Genomic DNA, 25,134 nt, shown 5'->3' with positions numbered 1-25,134 from the left:
CGGAACAAATCAGTTCTTGGCTATATGTGTGGGTTTTTTATACATATATATGCATGCATGCACATGTACATGTCCCCTCACCTCCAGTTGCCATCCATGAAACAGGAAAAATAAGATGGAAAAATGTGCAGTAAACCAAAAAAATGAGAAGAAAAAAATATGCTGACAATACTGGAGAGAACTGAAAATCATAATTGTGTAAACATTTTCTAGATTAGAAAACCTTACTTCAGAAAAGTTTTCTCACATTTAAGGCAAGCAGGAATTCTGCACATTCTCATATAAACTACACACCAATTCTGCCAGTCAAGTGTTTGTTTTTATTTAAATGAAGCACAGGACAGACCATCTCACCATAAAGTCCCTGTGTACTGCAGACACAGGGATTTTCTGCCAACAAACACCCTGTCGCATTTACAGAGCTCCAGGGACAACTATATTAATGTGGTTCTGGGGAGCTTCAGAAAAAAATATTTACTGTAGCACAGGGGCTGAATTCTTTTCAGCAAGCTGGAAACTCTGGATGCATGGTATAGATTTCAATACTAATTTGTTTATTTTTGTTTATTCAGTCAAGTAGATGAAATCTCTTACCTTCATTTTAACCTTTGCACAAGAAGCAAAACTCTCCCTACAGCCTTTATGAACGATTGCATTGCAGTCTGTCAAAAGTAAGAACCAACAACAACCAATTAAACAAAATACATAGAAAATGGGTCAGGTTTTGATATTTATCTCAACTGTTATCTTGCACAACGGAGAATTACAACTTCCAGCCATCATTGTAGTTTACATGAGTAGCTACAGATACTTAGAGGCTGCTTTCCCAGATAATTAAACCTTAACAAGTTTTTTTTCATGGAATTTAACAGGAAATCAATGCAAGTCTCAGTCATCAGGGCCATAATGGGTCTTAAAAAGAAAAAAAAATAGAAAGAAAAAAGATTCAGTCATTAATCTAAGTAACTGGAAAGCTGAAGCAGGAGATAGAAGCCAATTGTAGGGCCATTATTTTAACTAAAACACAAACACTGTTCTTATCAAGATAAGGATTATATGATCCAAAAGACAAGAAAAGGACAGGGAAATTCCTTTATATAAACTCAGCCATATTACAGCTAAGATTTACAGTACAGGAACTACTCTTCTAGAGCATGATTAGAAAAGTAACAGGAGGTGGGGCCAGGTGACCACATCCATGAGGCTGGAATTTCCTGCTGAAAACTTGACTGAATCCACTGCTTTGGTCCAAACCCACACCATTCACCAATTCCAAGAGCATGATGCTCTAACACTGACCTTTGCTGTATGTATACCACAGAAAAAAAGCTGTGTAACTTTTTCAGAATACCCTGAGTCTGATCTCTGCCAGCAGATTTTTGGGAATCAAAGACTTTTCAAAGATGATTTAAACTGGGTGTTTTTTCATAATAACATAATAAGGTTTGAAGCATTGATTTGAAATCTCAACTAGAATGCTTTCAGATGATGTTCAGTAGCTTAGAGAAAACATGTTATTTGCACTCATTAATGAAAACATGAATTAACTCAGATCACAAATTATTTAAGTTTATGTTACACTCAAAGTGCACAGTTCTGGATTATTTCTAGAAGAAATATCAGGAAAAACTTCCACACCCAGAATGACAAAATATGCTCACATTCCTAACAGTTTTTACATTTGGGCCTGCTGAATAAAAGCCAGTAATAATTCTGATATTCTGAGAGGTAAGGGCATGGCTATTCTCTCAGTATCTCACAGTTTCCTGTGCAAGAGGCAGAAGAAAGAAACCTGCACATTCTTGCAAAAACCCACAAGCAGTATAATTTTTCAGCTAAAACAAGGAAGAGGAACAGAACTTGCTCCTGGTGCATGAAAAGAAGCAGTGAGACAATACAGAACCATTAAATTCACACTCAAGCCTTGAAAGCCTGAAGGAAGCTCTTGCTAAATGAACCATTTAATAATAGAGCATTCTGACTTTTTAGATCAAAAATCCAGTTTCACAGGGATTTCATTCCTCTAGTTCAACTTTTCAGCAGGCAGGAACTCCATCAACTCCTCTGCATCACTTATTTTGATAACTAAAAACCTCAAAAGCTTTGTTTCTGCATTACTGATCACAAAAATTAAAAAAACAGGCAGAGAGCTATTAAAAATTTCTTTGCTTGTCTGTTGGTTTTAGTGCATGCTAAATCCTTCAACATTGACTAGCTGTTTCAGGAAGCTGGGGGCATCACTGAAAAGTTGGGACTTTGATTTAAAATGATCCAGCCCTTTAAAAGACATTAAGGAAAAGTCATCCACATGAGAGACAGAGCAGTGATGGTAGCAGTAAAGCACTGCCAAGTCTGCAGGATAAAAGCAGTCTACAACAGCACAGGAAACACAGAACCTCTGCTGCTGGTTGTAAGACATTTCCAAGGCATTTGGGGGCTGATTTCAAGATGCAGTGGGAGAAAGGACCACTCTCAGATGGGAATTTGCAGCCTGGGCCCTGATAGAACTTTCTTTGTGGTATTCAATTTCTGGCCAGTGTAGAAAATTTACAATAATTTTCTATTGTACCTTGAAAATCAAGAGAGAATGTCTATGCTAAAACTGACATTGTTGGATTATTTTAACTCATCAGGATATAGAGTGTTAACAGGGGATGAATTTAATTTTATAAGTGGCTTCAAAAGCTGTTAAGAAGTGGGAAAAAGATGCAGTTGAGCGCTTCTAATTGTTGATGCTTTCCGTTTCCTGTCGAGTTGACACAGAATGTGTCTCATGCGAAGAACTTGGCCTGAATTTCTTCTCTTCCAGGAAACTCTAAAATGTCATTTGGGATTCAGCTGGCTGCTCCTTCAGAGCATCAGAGATGCTTTTCACACTGCTCATCTACCAGGAGGAACAGAGACAGAGCCTCTTGCTCCAGCTTGTGAGCAATTCCTGTACACTCATGTCTAGGCTAGTGGAGTAAAAAATAAAATATTAGTAAAAAAATCCTAATAGTGAGGAAAGCAGAGCTCTGAAGTGCAGTGGGGGAAAAGACATTCTGGTCTTCACACTCCATGGGTGAACCAGTCACCATTCTGGTCTCAACCACACACACACTGCTGACCTTTATCAAGTTACAGACATGCAAAACAACTGGATAAGAAAAGAGAACAAAATCACCAATCTCACAGAACCCCTCTGCTGTGGTTCCTCAGCTGCCTGCCTGCTACTCCATGTACCTCACATGCACACAGGTAGTTGCCATTTGACCCATGATGCAAATTCATGTATAAAGGGATTAAAATCTTAGTATTTCCTCTTTATATCATGTTGTTCTCATCGGGGGCTCACCAAAGCAGTGTTTCAGAGAACTAAAGCAATGCATTCATAAATAAGTGGGACTTTTTTTACCCACTGTAAATAAAAGCTTGGTTTCCCTGTCCTCCATCTATTCTAATGAAGCACCTCAGCCCCAAGCCACAATGTTTAGCTGAAACAACCAAATTCCTCCTGCTGCCTGATACAGCCCAAGGCGCAGAAAACCCTGCATGGTGCTGCAATATCCAAGCACAGGCTAGGGGGGAGGCTGAAGGACACCTCATTGCAGCAACGACTCATTTCAGTCCAGCTGCCATAAGGCAACATGCTTCTCCATCAAGAACTATCTCCCAAGTCTTCCTGCCACCACATCCAAAAGCAAGAGGAAAACAAAGCATAGGGTTTCACATTTCCCCATGTCAGAATTAATGAAAAACAAGAGAAAGGAGAGGAAATAAAAATCTGACTTACTTGCACAGTAGTACGAATCCTTATTGAAAGGTTTCATACAGTGGTAACAGGTTGCTTGGGCTACAACAGAGATGGCAGTGAAGAGATGTCCATTTAGCAGCTTCTTATCCTTCTCCTTGGAATCTTTGTCTTTCTCTTTAGTCTTCTCTTTATCCTTCTCTTTTTCCTGCCGAAAAAAAATGAACAGATGCCTCTCATTACTCACAGAGGTCTGTGTCTAGTTACAGATTCATCAGTGTTTGCCTTTGTCACTGATGATATTGATCAGAGCATGCCTTAACAACAACCATGTGTCTGCCCAGCTCCCTGATTAAAAAAATAAGCCTATCCTCCCCATGCTGGGTATGGATCAACACACAGACCCCTCCTGTCTGGGTATCTCACCAGCAGGGATGAAACTGAGTCTATTCTGAAGGCACTGATTTTCTTCCATCTTTTATATTTGCTGGGTTTAATAACTTAGCTCTTTTCTTTTTCTGGGCTCTTATCAATCTCTTCAGCACTTTCACTAAATTGTGTTAAATACAAACACCATGTACAATGTGCATTAGATTTCAATACAAGTGAGTTTTAAGGACAACCTGCAAGACTCATGCTTTGCAACTGCATTTTAAATGAAGAATGCAAACTTTTCCTTGGTGCCTGTGCAGCATCACTGCCAAAACATTTCCACCTCCATTTGCCTTCTGACTAGCAACTCTTTCAAGCTACATGCAAACCCAAGTAGCTATGTGAAGCTTTTTGGGGAAATGGATCTTTCACAAGCTCTCTAAATACATCACCACAGAAAGAATAGAAACAACAACACCATAAAAGATGATTTTGTCTTCTGGAAGCACTGGGAAGATGACAAGCACAGTCAGCTTCTCCAACTTCTAGCAGTGTTTTGATTCCCTTTCTATTGCTACCTGAGGCAAAAAATGCTAAATACTAAAAAATTTGAAATATTTTTCCCTGTAGCCCTTTATGGATTTGAAATTCTCCCAAACAATTTTTAAAGGGAACTCCATAAAAAACCTACAGATCGGAAAAAAAGTGACTCCTTGTCTTTCTATGTACAAGATGTTTACCACACAATTCAGCTCCTGATCTGTATCTTCACTGTTACTGCAGATGCCATGGCATCTGAAAGAGAAGCTTAACCAGGCACTACTAAAAGCTTCTGTAAGCTTATCTTTGCATTTTGTATATGCAAATATACATGTATACATGTATATATGTGGTATACATATGTATATATGTGGTATATATATGTGGTATACATGTATACCACATGCCCCTGTCACATCATAAATATCAGAAAACTGCAGAGCAGCTGATGTCACTAATCACCATGAAACAGTCAAAAGAGGTCCACTGGTTGGGAAACTTCTGAGCCTTTGATGCCACACTCAAATAACCAGTAACTCAGCCTCTCTAAACACACTCCAGGAAAAATGTGTTATATAGTCTCTCCTTGCAAAGCTTCATGAACAGAAAGTCTGTTTACTGGCCCCGAAAGCTATTTTGTTCTGCACATAAACAAAACTAGGGGCACTGCTGTATGCAATAATCTTGTCTGAAGCAGAAAATCTGGTTTGTGGCACAACTCTCCCTCCTTTCAGCGACCAGCACAGATCACCACCCCATGCAAACCCTCGCAGCCCTGTTCTACACCCACTGACCTGCCCACCCCCCACTGTAACCAGCCTGCCAGCATTCAAGAACTAAACCTCTGCAGTTTAGTCCAGGGCCCGTGGTACCAAATTAATACCTGGAGTTCTGCTCTGCTGCCAGGACATGTGAAACTCCAGGAGAAAAGATCACCCTACCCTCAAGGCATATCTTGCAAATCACATACTTAAAATGCTCAAAGTCAGCCCTCTGTAGTTCAAATGTACCTTATTTTTCTTGCAAAGCCCAGCCGTGCTAAGGTCTGGATTAGTACACTCTTCAGAAAAAACACTGTAAGATACATTTTAATTAACGCTGAACAACCCCAGGAAAAACAGGAAACGGATGCACCACTTTTAAGGAGGAAACAGCAAACTTCAGACAGGGGATGCCAGCCATGCTGCTGAAATGCGAGCTCACGAAATGAGATTTTTTTTTCTTTTTTTTTTTTCCCCCACATTAGTTACTGGAACTTTTTTTTTTTTTAAGGGTGGGAAAAACAAAACCTGCCCTATCAGAGCTGCCAAAGAACAGCTTCATGGCTGAACCTTCACTGAGACACATGACAAGAACCTCAGAACAATCGCACAGCCCAAAGCAAAGGACCCCACACTGCAGCTGCAGGTCCTGCTCCAGAATAACCACAGAAAGCTCTTACCTCCCAATGCTTAAGTCCTACTAGCTTCACTGTTATGTGAGGTACTTCAGCAAATTTATTCCATTTTATTGACATCCTTCCCACCAGGGAGAGTTGGTCCCCACCAGCATCAGCCCATCACCCACAGCCAAGAGCTGCCAGCATGGCTGGGAGGGATGGCACTGAGAGAGGAGTTGAGCAAAAGAGGGAGGGCCCAATGATTGCTGCTAACTTCCTTTAACATTATTTTAGCTACTTTGCTATTGTTTTCATCTTGCCCTACCCTAGCTTCTCCTGCTAAAAAAAAAAAAAAAAAAAAAAAAAAAAAAAAAAAAAAAAATCAAAAAGCTCAAAAAAAACCCTACAAACCTAAAAAAATTGAAATTATAAATAGAGGCAGGAAAGGATAAGATTAATATTTTAGAAGTCACAAATCAATACAAGGCCACCCATTTACAAGGCAGAGGGTGGTAAATCAAACCCTCTGTGATGTTTGGGATACAGAAAAAGTGAATGTTAACATACCTCAGTCTTGCTACGTAGTATTCCATTAAAAAAACAGCTGCAGATGATTTCCCAGACAGAAAGGTTTCATGGGTTTGGGCTCCTCCTGCTCTACAGGTCAGAAACAGTCCCTGTCTCTTAGTCCTTTCATACTTCCAACTCTGACTCTACATAGTACAATGTTGGTGGTACAGCACTGACTAATAACTGTGCAGTTTAAGCAAAAACAGAAATTACTCATGCTAATTTTTTGTCGTCATTTCCCAGAAACTCTCTATCAAAATGAAAAAAATTACGTGTGGTTATTTTTTTTCTAGCTGACAGAGATACAGCATACCTTAGACTTCACAAACATGAATCTGTGTACACTGCTGATTTCAAGAGATTTGCGAAGTACACACCAGACATGGGTAAATTCACACAAACTTCTGTCGCTATCCCCTCCACTTTATACTCCAAACAACCCTGTATTTTAATTTTTTTTTTTACATAGCTGTTTACACCACTTTCAAAAAGAATTGTTGCCATTTGTAGGCTTAGATGTACTTGATTTTATGGTTCAGCTTAGAAAAGGGTGCATTTCTGAAGGTTTGGAGCAAAGTAAAACCTAGTTGGAAATAAGTTGAAGTCTCTCTCCCTCCTGACAACCCAGACAGCAGCAGAAACCAACTCTTCCTGTCCAACTTCCTCTTTAAAGGTTTGTTGTTTTTCTTATTAACTCTTACAGGTTTTCATCAGCCATATCTCAGTGCTCCCGAGAGTCTTTAGGCTGAATTGCTTAAATGTACAGCTGACACCTCAAAAATGTAAGTCATGCAAACATTCCACTGTGAGCAGACAAGAAATTGTAATAGCTGCAGTTTTTTGTAGTGGGTGTTATTGCTAGGATTTTGGAGCAATTCTGTATCAAGTTTCAGACATAGCCATTGAATTAGTGAAATCAGACTGCACTTATTTAACAAAAGCAGATCCAATATCTCAAAGCCATTCTGCTATGTTTTCTTACCTGTCTCAAACAGATCTCTTTTCTATATATATCTCCAGTTCTTGCTTTACAGATTATACACCCGAAGTGCCAGAACCAGTTAACAAATTTCCAGCCTCATTCACAGGCTGTGCAACATGCTCCACAATCTCTTGCTAGCATTTGCACTGAGCTTTCTATGTAAACACATTGATTTTATATTTGACAGTGTACTGTGCAGGAGGGAGCAGCATTGTCTGCAGCAGCTCTGAGCCACTGGTATCAGGCAGATCCATGAAGAGGAACTGTGTGTTAGGATGACTGATCTCACTACAGCTGGTACCTCTTTGCTAAGGTGATGCAATCTTCTAAAAACGTGTAGCAAAATGTGCATTGGACTACGAGAGCACACAGACCCATCTGTGTTAGAGGAACACTCAGGCTGAAACTTCACATCCTTGATGTTGGGAAAGGCTATAATGAAGTTTGGTTTTGCAGATGAAATGGGACGCCTCCCATAACATGAAACCCGGCCTTGCAGGCACAGTGCTCATCATGCCACCTTTTGTTTCCTGTTTGCTATTTACTTACCAGAATACGTAATTATGTGTCTCAGGGACTTTCCAATAGCATTTGTGATGATATCACTTAACCATGTAATACACATTGCCCACTGTGAGGTAAGGTGCTCTTAGCTTTGGTCAGGTATGACAAAGTTAGGTGAAATTCAAGTAAAAACCCAAACAACAAAAAAACCCCCAAACCAAACAAAAATCAATCTTCAGGGGACAATATAAGGCAACAACAGCCCTTTTGTGTGAAGTCTTCAGCATTAGTTTAATTATTTCTGCAATCAATACTGATCAAGAAAATTCAACTAGTCTGAACAGAGGTTAACCTTCAAAAAATTAAATCACAGGGTTTCCAGGACAAAAAAAGGGTGATAATATAAATATTGGCCATCACTAAAGGTCACAGTTTGAGCAACTGCTCCAGCAGTGCACAGGACCTTTGTGGCAAAGGTTGAAATAAAAGGGAAGCAAAATAAAGCCATTAGCTGCCAGTCCCTTCTTACAACCCCTGTCCTCATTTTATTAAACACCTCTCAGGTTCTGTGAAAATTAGACCCATCAATCACTGCAAAGTCATAACTCATGCTGGAGCACAATCTGTTCTCTACAATAAATAAAACTCCAGTCTGAAGAGGCAAAAACAATGCACAGGAAAACACCTCAGATGTATTTCAGTTTTGGGAGTGCTGATTTCCCTATTACCCTAAGAAGAATCCTCTCCTCACAAAGGGGAAAGAAAAAAAAGTCAGGTACCACCCTATGGAAACACACTGAAATACAGAAATCATCTCTGCTACCTATGAGTATTTCAGGGCTGTATAAACCACAAGAAGCACTTACTTTGCTCTTCTTGCTGCTGGACATTTTATTCCTGAGGTAGCTGAAGGTACGACTGACTTTTGTTCCACTTTTTCCAGTGGGGACACTGCTGCTCTCTTCAGATATGCTACAATCAAAAAAGAAAAGAGGTTACTTTTATTTTTCTCCCAAAGCATCTATTGAATGGACAGATTCTTTTTTAAATGACAAATGCATTTGTTATCCAATAAAGCCACAGGTTGCTTTATGGTGTTAGACCAGAAATGGTAAAGACAAATTACTAATTCAGTAGTTTGTCATATATTTCAAAGAATCCTATACCTCTTTTTAAGCAATCTCCTTTCTTGAACCATGCCATAGCACCCTCTGCTGCTCTTGGGAGACAATACAGCATCTGCCATTTACACAGTGAGTATTGCAGGCACAGAGCCAGCCTGGGCATTTAATCATCAATCAATATTTCAGACTGAAAGGGACAGACATGCATAGATCCTTTGAAGAGAAATCTTCCCGAGAAAGATATCTAACAAACTCTGAAAAGGCAGTGAGTGTCTTTAATAGAAACCACACTGTCTGAAAAGCAGAAATGATAATACCAACACTAAGTAATATACAGCTAGAGTTATTTGTATTAATTCAGGCATTTCTACGCTGCCAGCTACTTTCTGCCAGTCTTGAAACACAAAAGATTATGACTTCTTCATCTTCTACAGAAGAATAAGAAATTACAGAAGAAACTATTATTGCACTAAATAAAAAGGCAATCTGTCAATATGAAGCACAACACAAACAAAAAGCAGAAAATGAAATCAAGGAGGAGAATCCAGCACTGAGCAGAGGTGAAGGGCCTCCCAGCTGCAAAATAAAGCTGCAGCTATCAGAGTGACACCGAGCCCAGACACCCAGCTCCTGTGCTGCCACAAACATCATTCCTCCAGGGAAGTGTTTTTAAAGCCAAGCAGCCACCAGAAATATTACCTCCTCTCTACAGCTTGCAAAGATGTAAATTAATGTAGAAAACCAGAATCATTTGAGCCTTTGCTATCAAAATATAGACAGCATTCACCAAAGGGAGTAAACTACTTTTACTATAAAATATAACTAAGGGTAAACACATATTGCTTGATAATAGATAGTCTGACATGTTATCAGCCATGAAAAAACCACAAAGCCTTGTTAGAGATAAGACCTAGAAAAGACTTTCATATTCTGTGATCTGAAATATTCTTCAGCCTTTGCACCTTCAAGACTGATTTTCACAAGTCTGACAACTTGTGATCTCAGCTGAAGTACACTGGTGCCAGAAAGCCTTTAGGTGCCCAAACCAGCACCCACTGCAGGAATCCCACCAGAAGAGATGCAGTACCCCCAGAATTCCATACCTCTGAACTGAGGAACCCGTGGAGCTGCTGAATGCCTGTGTACCTGGAAAAGATCAGAGGGATTTTGGGAGGGGGGGGGGGGGGAGGGTTGACATGTGAGACTGCAATCTTAGCCCACTGATTTTAAAAACATACTTTGTATATTTAGTCAGTTCATAGGAAGGGGAGATGTTTCCCAGAAGTCAGTTTTTAGAATAGATTTCATCTGCTCAGGTATCCTTAGGTACTCTCAAATTAGTTGTTGAGGTGAAAGCCTGTTTAGTATGTTTATTGTTCTTCAGCTATCAAGCACTGGATGTGCATCTGTTAAATTTGCGCGTAAATCAGGGTATCTGAACCAGAACTGCCAATTCACTAACATACAATAGTATAAATGAGAATCACTCTGCCACAAGGCTTTTATTTATACAGCACTAGAAAGAATCTATTGTACAACACATCCAGGTTTCATGTATAAAACTTTTCTGCTTGATAAAATTATATTTTCCCATCAAAATTATTATTTTCCCATCAAAATCCTGAAGCACTTCATAAAGAGTAAGGGAAACAAGGGAAGCCTTATTACATTCTCCATGAAACATCACCAGCCTACAGTTTAGTCACAAAACACTGTGTTTGAGGAAAGTCTGACTTTAGACATGAAACAAAGCCCTGCAAATGACAAAAACTCTCTTTATACAACAAGAAACCTGCTTGCACAATGAAGTTGGACCAGATTAAGTACCTGACACCATTTACCCAGAACCACTGAAGCAGACTGAAAGAGCAGGATGGAATGATCCAGAGAGACTCTCTCCAGAGCAACTGGGCATCTCAAAAAAACCCACACAAAAAAACCCTGCACATTTTGCAGTCCTATCTGAAGTTCAAGAAGCAGCATGACTTATCATCTTGTTAGGCTTCTGCATATACACTGTATGAGAAACATTTGGCTTCAAATTCTGTTACCACTTCAAAGCTCAGGGTGACTGCAGAAGAGCCACCCAAGGTCAGAGGCAATGCTGTCCTCTATCCAATCAGTAAGTGCATTAGGAAAATGATATTCCTTACCATTTTAAAATACACATTTGCCTAACCACTGACTAAAGTGTCAACACAGCCCGAGACAAGGATATTTCTTCATATTAAGAAACTAAACTAAAATGCAGGCATACCCCATCACCTAACCCCTACTTAGAGATCTCTGTCAGTTTCTCCCTTGCAAAATCTTTCATCTGATGATCTATCCCAAATGTAGCAGTTAATAACACTGTAACATAGATCAACTGAAGTCTATATTGAATTTCCAGACTGTGCTGGATTTTTATACAATATCCACTATCTAAGTGCCCACTAACATCTCACAAGTAATATACAGATTCCCCAGACCCTGAACAATGCTCATTAACTGGGGGTCACTTTACAGCTCTGGTTTGCTTTTCACAGGGGGTTAAGACTCCTTTAGTCTTTCCTCTTAAGCATCACCCACCAATATTATTTCATATGCTGGCTGGACTTGAAATAATTCATCAAGGTCCATTATGCAGAAAGCACTAAGTAGACAAAGATGTTGCAGACAACAGAAACCAGCTCATAGCTCTTTAATGCTATCAGTAATTAAACTTCCATGGGTCAAGAAATCCAAAGGCTTCCTAATATTTTTCTGAAGTGCACAGACTGGCTTTTCCAGCCACTTGAAATCCACATCTTAAATATATCATGATATCAAACTGCAGCTAACTCTCCATACTCTAGAGAAAAGCAGGCACGAGAAGGCTGAGAAGTGGCAATGAAATGCAAATAAAATCACAATGCTAACAACTCCATACTCTTATGAATATGAAACCTGAAGATCTGAGATAATAACTGGACTGGGATTACTAAATGGAAAATGCTTATTGCCAAAGCAGTGTTATGAATAGCTGTGGGCTATAACAACCTTTATATAAAGTCACCACAGTACCCCCAAATATGAGGGAATAAAGCATACAAAGAAAGTAACAGTTTTATTTAAGACAATATCTGACATTATCTTAAATGCTCATTATTAATGGCAGCACTGTTGAGGGAGTGAAGATTAACAATGGCTAAGAGAAATATCCCCCATAATTGCTATACCTTAACTAGGAATTACTAAACTGCTTGGATGCTTACAACACAACAAAAAATGCCCAAACACACACACAAAAACCAAACCAAACCAAAAAACCCAATATCTTAAAACACCAAATCTACCAAAACGTTGAGCTAAATGTACTTTTTACCACGGGAGCATGACATCAATGCAGAGCTGCATGCTTGCAGCTCCCTTTGTCGGGACCATGAATTGTGAATTTTGTTAAAGGCAGAAGAGAAGGACAGAGGCAAAAGGAGGAGGAGCTTAAATAAAGAACTGAGTAGTACTACACCTAGGAAGAGCACAGGACTTCCTTGTAGGAAGGGACAAACCCATAGTGAAGACTGGGAATGAAAAGGATGAAAATTTAGATATGTACAACATGTATGGCATGGAGATTTCTTAAAATCAGGAGGTAAACAAAATTTGCTGGACTGGAAACGAATTTCCCCCATCTCAGTGTGGGCAAGAAGGATGTGGGCTAGTTTCTTGGCAAACCTTTGATATGAACCAACTTATGTAGCTGCTCTGAATTCTCTATTTACATAGGGAATTATCTGTTCTGGTTTATTTCAACAGTCTAATAAAACATGCTTAAGAAATAGCAAACATTTTCAATTGTCTTTGATAAGCCTATTTTAAAAAAAATAAAGACGAGTCTAAATTGCTTTAATTCAATATTCTGCCTTAGGTTTCTTTTAGCAATGGAGTTTGAAGGAGGGAAAAAAACCCACAATCGAACACTCACCCACTCACCTGTTTCCCAACAAAACTATTTGGACTGCAGTATCAGGACCTAGATACGAACACCTTGATGATTTAACATATCTGACTGCAATCTCTGCTTTTTGTAAGCAGGGGAATTGTGAAATTTGAGATAACATTTTCATAATTTACTATCGGGGCTTCCCTTTTCTCCTACTTCTAACATACTATCATCTATGGAAGGCAAGAACCTCTTCTGTTAACTCCATGCACTGCAACAATCTCAAGACAAGTATTTTGGTTTGATAAAAAGATAATTATTGTATTGTTGGTCAGAGTGACAGATGATATTTGCCACATGGATACAAACCAAAACTAACCAGATGAGACATGGCAGTGCTGATATAAAAGACTCTTTGGATTATAATCCTTTTATTCTGCCCATAGTTGCTGTTCAGATAGAGGACTCAGATAATTCTGTTAGACATCATGCAATGGATAGGTCAGTTGGAGGTCTGGAAAAACTTCAAGGTCTACAGCAGAAAACCAGATTTCTCTTTTGCTTCTACCCATAATGGCTGCAACACACAGAAAAGGATTACTTACTATCTGACTCCTCCTCATCATCACTGGAAGAAGAGCCAATAGAAAAGAGAGTTTTAGACTTAGGAATGAGTGGAGAGATGCTGAAGGAGAAGGAGATCCGTCTTGATGGTCGAGTCCGGCCCTGGGCTGAGAAGTGGGTTAACAGCAGACATTAGAGCATGCCTGAAAATGTACTTAATAGTAAAAAGGAGAGGAAAATGGCCAAAGCAAACTAAAAGCAAAGCAAAGGAAATGTCTGCAAAGCAGATGGCTTCAGAAAAGAAAAGAAAAAAAGAATTGAGGACATGTACATTCCAGTGGATGCAGGTTTCACTGTATGCTGGTTTCACTGCATGCATAAGTCAATTAAGATTAACATGTAAGCAGTTATTTTCCCAAACAATACCAACAGCTTATTGGAACTCTGGATAAAGGATATCTGCTTCACTGAAATGACTGCCAGGGAATTAAACTAGAATAACCCAAAGTATTTGTTGAAGGATGCTTTTTGCAGTTAAATGACACCAAAGCTGCTTGAGTAAAGCGAAGATACTTCATCTGAAGTGATGACTTTATTTACCTAGGGAGGTTCTTGTCACTTAGCTCTCTAAAACATCACCACCATTTTGTTAATGTCACACCCTTAAAAGCTTCCAGCTTTCTTCTTCAAAATAAAACCCAAGCTTCTTGTTTCCTGTCTTCTAAAACTCATATTCCTTTTTATAAAGAAACTACCTAAACATGAAAAAAACCCATCTGCACCCTCTCTTTTCTTTGCCTGGAAGACACCTAACAAACACAGTGCCAAACTCAGCAGTAAGCCTGTGACATCAAATCTCCCATTATCAGTAGGATAATGACAAGTCCAGTCATCTTTTCTAAGATGTGTTACTGCCCTGCCTTCTGCTTATTTCAGTTTGTATTTTAGTACAGCAAGCCCTATTTTTTTCATGCCATCATCCAGAAACTTTGAAAATATAAAGGGCTTACTCTAATTCCTGGTTTTTTTTTTCTATAAGAGAAGCTCTCCCATAACAGTAGCTTTGACAATTTTTTCTAAGGACTATCTTCTCCAAAGAGATGTAGGAGCAAGCTACACAGCTGAAACTGCTACACAGCTTCTTACAGAGATACTCAGGGGCTGTATTTCCCAAATATTCTCATCGTACAAGGACAGGTGGAAACAGCTGAGCTACGACCTGACCCATGTCAGGATGCTGAATAACAGTGTTCACACAGTGCATCAGTGTGTCCTTGGGAAAGATGACAGGGACAGGGCTGGAGAAGTTATGCCCCTGGGACAGCTATGACCTAAGGGTCCTACATTAAACATCTTCAGTGAATGTATACAGGCACTTTTAAATCATTCCATGTGATGGATAAATCAATTTTCTTACACAACAGAACAGAGAGGCTAAAAAATTTATCAGTATTAAAATTCCAAGAAAAAGTAGCAATCATTACTCTCTTTGAACAAAATATGTCCTTCCAGCCAAACTCAGTATGGGCTATATCAGACCCCAAACCTGAATTCAGATGTAAAAGTATTTTCCAAGGTTAATATTTGCATCCAATGCAAAGCAAACTCTCCTGAAAAGTTCCTCCAGCCATTAGTCATAAATGCCAAACCCCTAGAAGTGATTAGACTAACATCATGTGCACATTTTTCCAACATAAGCAGAACAACCCTTGAGGGACCCAGAGAGAAGCATTTAAAGTGAAGAATTCCTAGCAATATTCACACATTAATTTTGTTTAGACTGCCTTTTAAAGGAGTTGTTCTAGTGCCTCAAATCTGAAGAACATGACTAGGCAACATTGCTTTTTTCTTCTATAGTCCACTGTCTATTTAGCCTAAAAGTCAAGATGAACAATAATACTTTACTGTAAATAGAACCACCTCCTCCAGCACACTTCAATTCAACTTCCATTTTATTTATAGTAGTTCCTGTCTTTTTAACAATGCTCCACACTGGAAATTTGCTATTCCAAAGCTGAAGGCAGCCTTCCCAGCACTCCAGCCAACAGCTCTTGTGACCTCCCTCTATAAAATGCTGAAGGATTTACAGTTGTGAATGGATGCAGAAGCTCTTGGAACATCTGAGACATCAGATGGAGCATGGGTTAAAAACTCAGTCTCAGAAACCACTGCTGGCTCCATATGTTTGTTTATTTGGATTAAATTTTTGAAGCATTTGTGCAAAATTGGTTGCTTCTTTCCTATTCAGCCATATTTGAGGAGGTATGGGAATTTTATTTATTTATTTATTTAAACACCGACAACGAAATAATGAAAAATTAAATTTTTCCTGGAATTCACCTCTATGAAATCAAATATTATTCTTGCATAACTGAAGTATTCTGCTGCTATGACATGAATTTCAATCCTAGGTGATACAAGGGAGTTTATACAGACACCTTGTAGAAGGCACTGAGCTGCTTCACATCTACTTGAGTCACGGATCAAGTAATGCTATTCCTCTTTCAGTGACTGAGGAAGACTGAAGTGATTTACTGAAGTTTCTGAAGTTGGGAAAGTGTCAGATTTGGGAAGAGAATCCATGACTTAGTTCTTCGAGGTCAGTCTTTTGGATGCTCCCATCATCTGCCTCCAATGCATCCATTTTCAGAAAACACCTTCCATTAAAATGAGGCCCATCTGATTGCTGCAAATTAACTACTGAGAAAATAAAGTTCACAGAAGCCTAATTCTTAACTTCAGTGTCCAAAACTCAAACACATCTGCCTCAAAGCACAAGACTAACCCTGCTATTTCTTCCACAGCCCCTCATGAGAAGCTTCCTGCATCTTTTCCTTCCCTCTCACTAAGACCATCGTGGTTCTGACAGCTTTAAAACATGGGATAATCAAACAAAACAAAACACAAAACAAAATATAAAAGAAGGCCTTTAGCCCAAGGAGGAAATAGGGTGTGCAAGAGCCAGGCTCTTCGCTGGACAGATCTGCCTATGTTTTGGTTACTGTTGCTGGGAGACACATCTATTAGGCCACATGCTTATTAATCATGAAATAACCATGGTAAAGAACTTAAAAACTTCTCCTACAAAGCACAATCACTGTGAGCTCCCTTCAAGCCTCTTAATAAAAAAAATCCCTTTCTTAAAAATCCCTTCACCTTTCCCAGCTTTGCAAGGAAGAAGTGTGTTAATAAAGAGGAAAAGATGAGAGATCATCATTGACAAGATGTGATCTCAAATGTCAATACTATTTCTGGCTGGCAGTTAATAAAATGAAAATGTGTAATGTGGCCCTGCCTAAGCACATCCAGCTGCAGCCTTCTGAATGACTTCTTCAGCTGAAAGAAATCAATTCAGTTGCAAAAGCTGCAAAATTAAGTGCTTGTTATCACTACAATTAAGCTAAATTGAAAAATTTCACTTTATCAGCTTATTATTTTCTTCAGAAATGACATTCAATAAATTATACCTAACTGCCCCAAAACATTTCACTGAAAATGAATAGCAACCAATTCCCTCAAGGAGACCAGGACATGGATTCTCACGTTTTTGTATAGCAACTTCCAAAAAAATTTGGAAGTAGAAAAATAAGATCTGAAATGGAATTTATTTTGACAAAGAAAAACATAGGGATCCATACTGATCAAGTTCTCCCTTTCCATCTGCAATTCCATGCAGCAGTGAAACATATTTCACATAATAAAGGAAAGCATAAGCAGGTACCAGCAAATTCTGCCTTGGGAAGGTAGGAAAATCATTAGTACTACACATGATAGAATGGATTCAGATGAGGGAAAATTGCTTTACTCACTGTCCAGCACCGGTTTACTAATTGATATGAGAGACATAGATTTAGTCAGTGGAGATGAAACAGCAGAAGAACAGAAATTAAAACCTTGCGGCTGCGATGTTTGATGCATCTGCAAAACAGAAAATAAACCCACTGAGAAATTATGTTGAGCATGATAGCACCATCACAAGCACAGACCACAGTTCAGTCTTTCTGTTTACTGGAACTCTTACTTTCAACTAGCAGAAAATTGAAGCAATCCAGGTATAAGCTAAGAGGTGAGAAATGCAAGGACCACAACAAAGCAAGGAGTATTACACAGACAAAATGCAAAATTTTGTCTTTAAAATGGAAGACAACTGATTATGAAAAAAACACAAACTCTGGCTGCTTGATTTGTTTGCAAGATACTCCTTGGACATCATTATGATGGATACGGCTATTTGTCTGACAGTCACTGAAATCCCAGCTCTTCAGCAAAACTTAACTATGGTTCAAAACATGGTAAAAAGAAAACAAAAACCTCATGCTTAGCAGAACATTGGCTAAAAATGCCATTCCTCAAAGCAAGAGAACACATGAGAGTCTTGACATAGTATCCTTTACGTGCTGGATCTTGTAAGACCCGTTTATTGCCTTGATGTGCAGCAGTTACTCCACGAAGTAAACAGACTGGCTGGGTAATGATTCTGGCATGAACCCAGAAAATACTATGGCTGAAACTTCAAACTCAGAAATTTAGCTTATTTATAGTTTTTAAGACTGTAATTGCTTCTTTAATAAAAATAAGCAGAGACTCTCATAATATTGTGGCCCATTTGTCTGTAATACCTACCACAGCCTTCTGCCTCAGAGAGATCACTCTACGTTTTCTCAATATGCAATTAACATTTTGCTTAACTGTTGCTTATAACAAGGAACCTTTTGATTCTGGTTATGCTTATGGAAGAAAAAAATATCTTTGTTTTCCTCCTATGATATGAAAAACTTGGAAACATTAACAGGTAAATTACCATTTGGTACTTGTGTGTATTTCAGGTCTGCATAAGGCAGCGTGAGCATTAATTATGGGAGCCTTACAACAACCAGTATCACTACATCCCTGCTACAAAGTTAATAGCTTTTCCATGATTACTCCTGCAATCAGTGCAAGGAAACTGGGAAGTTTCTTGTTCTCAACCCTAAGATTTCATCCATCAATGACATTGCTCCATTTCTCTGAAGAACCAAGTAACCAATTTAACACATGAGAAATCACCCTGTTGTTTAAGATGGAAGACTTTAATAACACGACATATGCAAGGCAGAAGCTTTCACAGTGAAGCTGTGACTTGGAAAAATTATTTTAAAACATTGATAGAGCATTTTCTAGAAATCTAACAATAGTTGGACAGCTTTACCTGGTGTTCATAGTCTCTGATTTCCCCTTGCTCGAGCTCTTCAGTGAGCAAGACCAGGGACCCACACTGATTATTGGCGTGTGGACTCCGTCTGAGGTCTTTGGAGCTCAAGGAAGAAGCCTCCAGGCTTGTAGAGGGCTTCTTGTTCTCTCCAGAGTCTCCAGCAAGGCCTTCTAGGCTGTAACTGAAGAGAAACCCTGGAGGTTAGGATCCTGACAATCTCTGAGGGATTGATGTCTTTCAGGGTACAGCATTTGCAAGTGCCAAACACAAGGCAGTCACTAACTGGACTGTGCAGGGAAATTCCTCAGCATGCTACTTCTCAACAACCAAGTGCAGAAAGCACTGGAGCGATTTCTACATCCTATATAAAAAAATTAGTAGCATCTGTGCACCTCTAGTGAGATGCAGTAGTTGCTTAAGAATGACCATTCAAGCCCCTGGTCAATGGGCTTTCCAAGTCTTGTTATTTTCCTCCTCCTTGAAAGGTGCTCAGGAAAATACAGAAACATCTCTCCTAAATATTTTAATATTTCTACATACTTTTTTGTAAGTTTTTTATTAGGTTCTGCCTGGAAATAAAGCCACCAACCAAATACCTCATATAGCATGGTACTGCCTGTCCTGGACCACCACTCCTCTCGGTAGCCACAAAATCAACTCCAATCTGCACATAATGTTCATCTGCAGACACACCTGCTGAATCTATTTAGCAAGTGCCACTGCAAGCAGCTTCAGCAATGATAATGTCCTTCTTCCTGCTAAAGCTGCTGTTTTTTGGTGTTTACTGGGCTCCCAGTTTGTCGGTTTGTTTTTTGTTTTTTTTTTTGGTTGGTTGTGGTTTTTTTAATAACTGCTGTCTCCATCCACCAACCAGTGCTATTTCATCATTTTCTGAGGAAGGCAGTCTGCCCAGTGGAGCCACTGGACTCAAAGATGAACAAAACTTTGAACTTTCCCTTGCAGAATTGGTAGTAATAAAAGTTTTGGCCAGCACCTGCAGAGACAGCTGATGACAGGCAGGTGAGCTCTACAGAAAAATCCTAACAGATTCTTTTCTCACCTCAACAACTCTTTCATATGTGATTGTTTCCATGCAATGTACCATGGTCCTGACATTCTGCTTCTGACTTTCTTGCTCCTCATGCTCAAGCTTTGATAAACCCATTGCAAAGCCAGTTTGGATTAATGTGAAGCTTTACAGATTCACTTCCCACAACTCTGTGGCTAACTTTTGATTTTTATTTTTTTTTTCACACAAAATCCTGGTAGATTTAAGTAAGACCTACCTTGGATACACATCCCAACTTCAGGCTAATTGTGACATATAAGCAGCCAACAAGCTAACATATAAGCAAATGAAAGGGAAAACACTCTAGATTGCATAGATTATTTAAATTCAGGTAGACTTGCACAGCAGTGATTAATGTTCTGTACTCCTTCAGAAGCATTAAATGGCTGATAAAAATGCATCTTTAAAGTAGTAAACCTTAAATAAGATTTATTTTTTTAAAAGACTTCTTTCATGTTAGGTAATGAGAAAGAAGACTGAGGCATTTATAATTTAATATTCAGAAAGACCTTAACTGATCACTGTGTATTAATAGCAGGCATTATAAATTTTATTCTAAAATACCTGCAAAGAGAAATCAGTCACATTTCTACCAATTATTTAGAACAGATGAACATACCATCTTGCATCCCAAAGCTGTAACAATGACATTATATAGCTCAGAAGTAAAATCATGTTGTTTATTGTGACACAAGCAGCTCAAAAGTGCAAATATTAGATAGCCCATTACATATTCATCAGTTGATAACGCTGGCTTGTCACTGTTGGTTGGTGTATATAGAGCAAATGTAATAAAGTCTCTTACAAGAAGGAATGATTGATTTCCTTCTCAACACCGAGACTTCAGAAGAAGTGTTCAGCAGTTCTACTCACAACCAGCAAGAACTGCCAGAAGAAAACAGAGGCTGTAAAATTTAGGAAACTGGCTTCCAGTTATGCTAACATGCTGTATCAGGTGAAGATACTGTCCTGCAAGCATCAATCCCATGTCTGGGATTTTCTACAGAAGATGCAAGCTTTAAAAGCCTGAGAAAATTTCATCTGTGTCTCTCAGATTAACTTTTCATTGGAAAATTTACATGATTAGCCTCTTTGAAGAAGAAACTAGATGTTTCCATTTACAAAGAGCAAGTCTGTGTGAACTTAAATCCTTTATGAGATCCATCCAGAACAAAATGGCGCTGAATCACATGAACACTCATTTTGATCCTTTGGCTGTCACAATTATCAGGATGATCATTGCTGCTGGAGTAGCACACCTTAAAATCAACACAGAATAAAGCAGCTCAAACCAACAGTGCAGCTTCTTTAAAGAAGAGCAGCCACCACCTTCACCTGCACCCCAGTTCAGAAGACCCATTCCTGAGACCAGCTGCTGAAAAAAGCAGATGAAGCAAACAAATTGCACACTTCAGCCAGGGCAGCAGCAGAAAAGATGATGCACAAAAAGCTGATGATAGGGAGTTTGCAGTGCTCCTTTGCTGCTGTTGCACATTTATTTATACCATACCTTCTGTAAGTAAAGTCAGGACCCATGGCAATGTATTGTACACCAGAGGGACACCAGCTCAAACTAGGAACATCAAAAGAGGCAAAGAAAGGAAATGGGCTGTGATTATTGGTTTGTTAAGGAACAGGGGAATGTTAAAAGACTCTCACTCTTGCATATCTTTAAAAAACCCAACTCATTCAGAAATAACGCAGTGACTAATATTAATTTCTGGCCAAAACCCCAAGTGACTGACATTACTACCAAGCAGGGAGCAGGACAGCTCATGCTTCCCCGAAACTGAGCACATTGCTGAGTATACAACACCTTGGAGAAACTGCTCCTTGTGGGGAAGGATGTTTTTTGGGAAAACAAAGCTGAAACACACCAAACCCAATTTTGCCGAAGTAATCACATGCAGTCATTGCATTAGTAATGGTTAGTATTTGTCTGGCACCTTCTTATCCCCAGACTGGAAAAAGAACTCCTTATAGATATTAAATAATTTAAGTCACTTCCATATAAGTACTAATAACCTCAAGTTACATTTGGGAAAAATAAAAGGAGAGTTAAATGCTTAATGCTGCAGAACAAATGACTGAAAGGTTGGAAAAAAAAAAAATCAAGCTTGCCTTACTACTAACTCGGGATGAAATCAGAGACCTTTAACTAGTACTTTGATTACAAAGTCTTTCAGCTCCCCTACTCCCAGAAAAGTCCCAAGCTGCATTGTGAAACACACAGGAAAAGCAAATACAGAACATAAATATTTGGGTTGTCCTTTTAAATACTGCTTGTTATTTTTTAAATCAGTCAGCTCATGGCCCAATTGCAGGTTTTGCAGAGACAGATAAATCGATTTTCTTGTCAGCTACAGCATATAAAGGAACCCTAAATCCTGGAAAAGCAGCCCAGGAAACATATGTTGTCTGAAGGGAACTTTGCATCAGCAGAGATCTACCAGAGCAGCACTGCACAAGTCCTACTCCCAGCCCCTGTGATCCACACAAGAAGAGAACATGGCCAGAGCATGTTTTGCCTATAAAAAGGGCAGCACACCCTAAGCAGCCCTGGGAAAGGATTTTTGAGCACCAGAAAGATGAGAGGGCACAGAAAAAGATGCACTGGCTGCATCATCCCATGTAAAGTCCTTGTATAATTTCCACACATAGTACACTATTAAGGATGTTAACTGGGTGAGGACAAACCTGAAGTACCTGGGCTTTGCACCCCAAAGCTCCAGGTATTCTTTACCAGTAGAACCCAGCACAGTACCATAAAACATTATTCATGGAATGTACCTTCCCCTAACATTCCAACATTTCATCTACTTCATAATCACTCAAGCATTGTGGCAGACAGAAGTATTAGTGATGGGCAGGGGGACTAAATACTTGCTTGAGGTCATAAAATAACCAAGCCCTGGGCACAGTAAACCCATCTCCATCACACATCTCTGTATGCAGACATCTCTGTATAGGTTTTGGATCAGCCTCCCAGGGAGGTCAGCAAAGCCCACTCAGTGAAAACCAGATGGAGGCTGATAAAGCATCTCAAGATACCAGATGTGCTTCCTCTTGTGCTACCCCCAGGTTTGTGGCCTCAAGACTGCTGGGCTCTGTGGACCTTTGGAGCTGTGCTGATGTTGGCTTGGCCTGCAGAAGTCCGATTCTTGTGTGGTCACTTTAAAACTGAAGGAGAGAGGATTCTCCTCATTTAAGAAATGGTGCAACATGTACACCAGATACTGCACTTGAATAGGTTTGATGACCATTGCTGTGTTACAGGGACAAGCCCAAATGGTGAAACAGCAGAGAAGGGAGGCAGAAAAGAGGAGGGAGGGAGGGGAGAAGTTGTGCATACATGTAGGAGAAAGCCTGGAAGTGAAAGGAGCTCTTGGAGAATGGTAAAGACCTCTTTGACAAGGGCTGTGGAAAGGGAGAGTCTTACAGAACTACAATTGTGCTGGGCAGCCACCCACAATCTGCTGGCAAACCCATAAAAACTAAGATCAAAACACAGCATGCAAAATCCCTTTACAGAAGACAATTTGGGGTGGGGGAGAAAAGAGCCATTATATACAGCAGCCTCATGGAGAAAATAAACTGTTAGTATTAGTTTCAGACTATTGCTCTGCAACTCGAGTTAGAGAGGATGATACCAAAAAGGACTGCGAGGCCAGGAAAGACACACACAAAAAAAGAGAGAATGCTTATGGAAGAATTACCACACATTTCAGGCATGACAAGGTGTGTTAGGTTGCCTATTCAAGACCTTTTCTTTCTGTGTAAGCTCAATGTTCTAAGATATAACAACTCAAGACTCCTCTGTGAGAGGTGTGTTAGCATTAACAGAAAACTGGTAAAATAAGTTCTATTTGCATGAGCTGAGAAGAGCACTACACTTCTTCCACCAGAGCACAGTGTGATGCAAATAAAGTGGCTTCATAGAAGCAAAAACCCATGTTCTTTCTTTTTTAAGAGCCCTCTCCTGAGCCACTGAGCACTGCTCGTATGGCTTCATTTATGCTGATGCATGGCAGGGCACGATGACTTTTCTGGTAATATCATGGTTACATTTTTTTCATATGTGGAAATATGGCAGTTTGTTTACACACACATGTAGCCCTATCCTTCCAAGTAAAGTGAAATTCTGACTTAACCTGCCAGAGAAGGAGAGGTAGAAAGCTGTGGAATATGACAAGAGGATGGACAATTGAAGCAGAGAGGTTAAACCTCTTTTTTTTTTTTTTTTTCTTTTAATTGTGGACATCAAAAATTAAGTGACCTATTTTGCATATTAATAGAAAGAGCAAAGGTTACATGAGTGAAAATGCATATCCTGCATTGAAGGATGAGGAACTGAAAATTGCTATACTGAAGGAAAAACACACATGAAAGTAAACACTTATTTTCTATTTTTTTAGGAAGATTGTTATAAAAAACCCAACAAAACAACAAACCAGCAGAAGTCCAAAATGAAAGCCATTTAATCAACCAGCTGCAGATCTTCAGAGTACTCTCCAACTCTAAGATCGTGTCTGATGCATCCCCTCCCCAGCTGTCCTGCCTGCAACTCTTGGCAGGAGTCTCTGATGTGTTTGAAATCCAAACAGTGCACACGCTCACAGGTAAACAATTGTTTTAATGCATCTCCAATTTTTACACATGGCAAAGGCTAACAAAGTGATATCTGAGATTATTCCCAGTTATTAATGTGTTGTCCTGGAGAAAATACCTTGAGCATGTGCTCTGCAGGGCAGAAAATCTGCCTTGGGTCAGACTGGAGAGGGAAAGCAACCAAGCAGGATGCACAGCTCCAACACCAATACTTTGAGAGGTACTACAGGTTAATAGCAGGACAATATGGAGTTAGTAGACATTCAAATGCAAAACAGTTAGTCACATTAGCTGGCTTTGTACCTTCTCCTATGAATGGGAGGCTTCCTTATACCATCCCCCAGAATTCGCATTGAACTGAAAATGAATCATGGAGAGTGGTCAGCAGCTTGAATGGAAAAAAATGAACAAATGGCAGCTGAAGGAATAATATCACCAACAAGTGAACAACAGAGGAAATGGACACACAGAGAAAACACAAAATTAAATACAAAAGGAAATAATGAGTCTCTCTGTTCCTTCTCTCTCCCTTTTTTACAAATAAATCTAGGTCTTTGGGCAATTTTTTAAAAATTTTTTTTCACAAAAATATTATTTC

General features: G+C 39.3%; 1 protein-coding gene across 3 annotated transcripts in view; it reads right to left on the bottom strand.

Annotated features, from left to right (window-relative positions):
• AKAP13 (A-kinase anchoring protein 13) overlaps window positions 1-25,134 on the bottom strand; it is a 67,467-nt gene that overhangs the window by 18,006 nt on the left and 24,327 nt on the right. For 2 of the 3 annotated variants that reach the window (XM_071754292.1, XM_071754293.1), the window contains exons 5-11: window positions 18,857-19,040; window positions 17,478-17,586; window positions 13,710-13,835; window positions 10,304-10,346; window positions 8,943-9,048; window positions 3,773-3,938; window positions 595-662 (exon numbers count right to left, since the gene is read on the bottom strand). In XM_071754292.1, the coding sequence (XP_071610393.1) occupies window positions 595-662; window positions 3,773-3,938; window positions 8,943-9,048; window positions 10,304-10,346; window positions 13,710-13,835; window positions 17,478-17,586; window positions 18,857-19,040 (802 nt within the window). Of the gene's footprint in view, window positions 1-594; window positions 663-3,772; window positions 3,939-8,942; window positions 9,049-10,303; window positions 10,347-13,709; window positions 13,836-17,477; window positions 17,587-18,856; window positions 19,041-21,438; window positions 21,502-24,839; window positions 24,894-25,134 lie in introns of all 3 variants that reach the window. The other variant, XM_071754291.1, reaches the window with a different exon arrangement.

This window comes from Heliangelus exortis, chromosome 11, assembly GCF_036169615.1.
Source record: "Heliangelus exortis chromosome 11, bHelExo1.hap1, whole genome shotgun sequence".
Taxonomy (NCBI): Eukaryota; Metazoa; Chordata; class Aves; order Apodiformes; family Trochilidae; genus Heliangelus; species Heliangelus exortis.
Note: the sequence above shows the minus strand (reverse complement) of the source record. Positions and strands in the feature narration are given on the sequence as shown.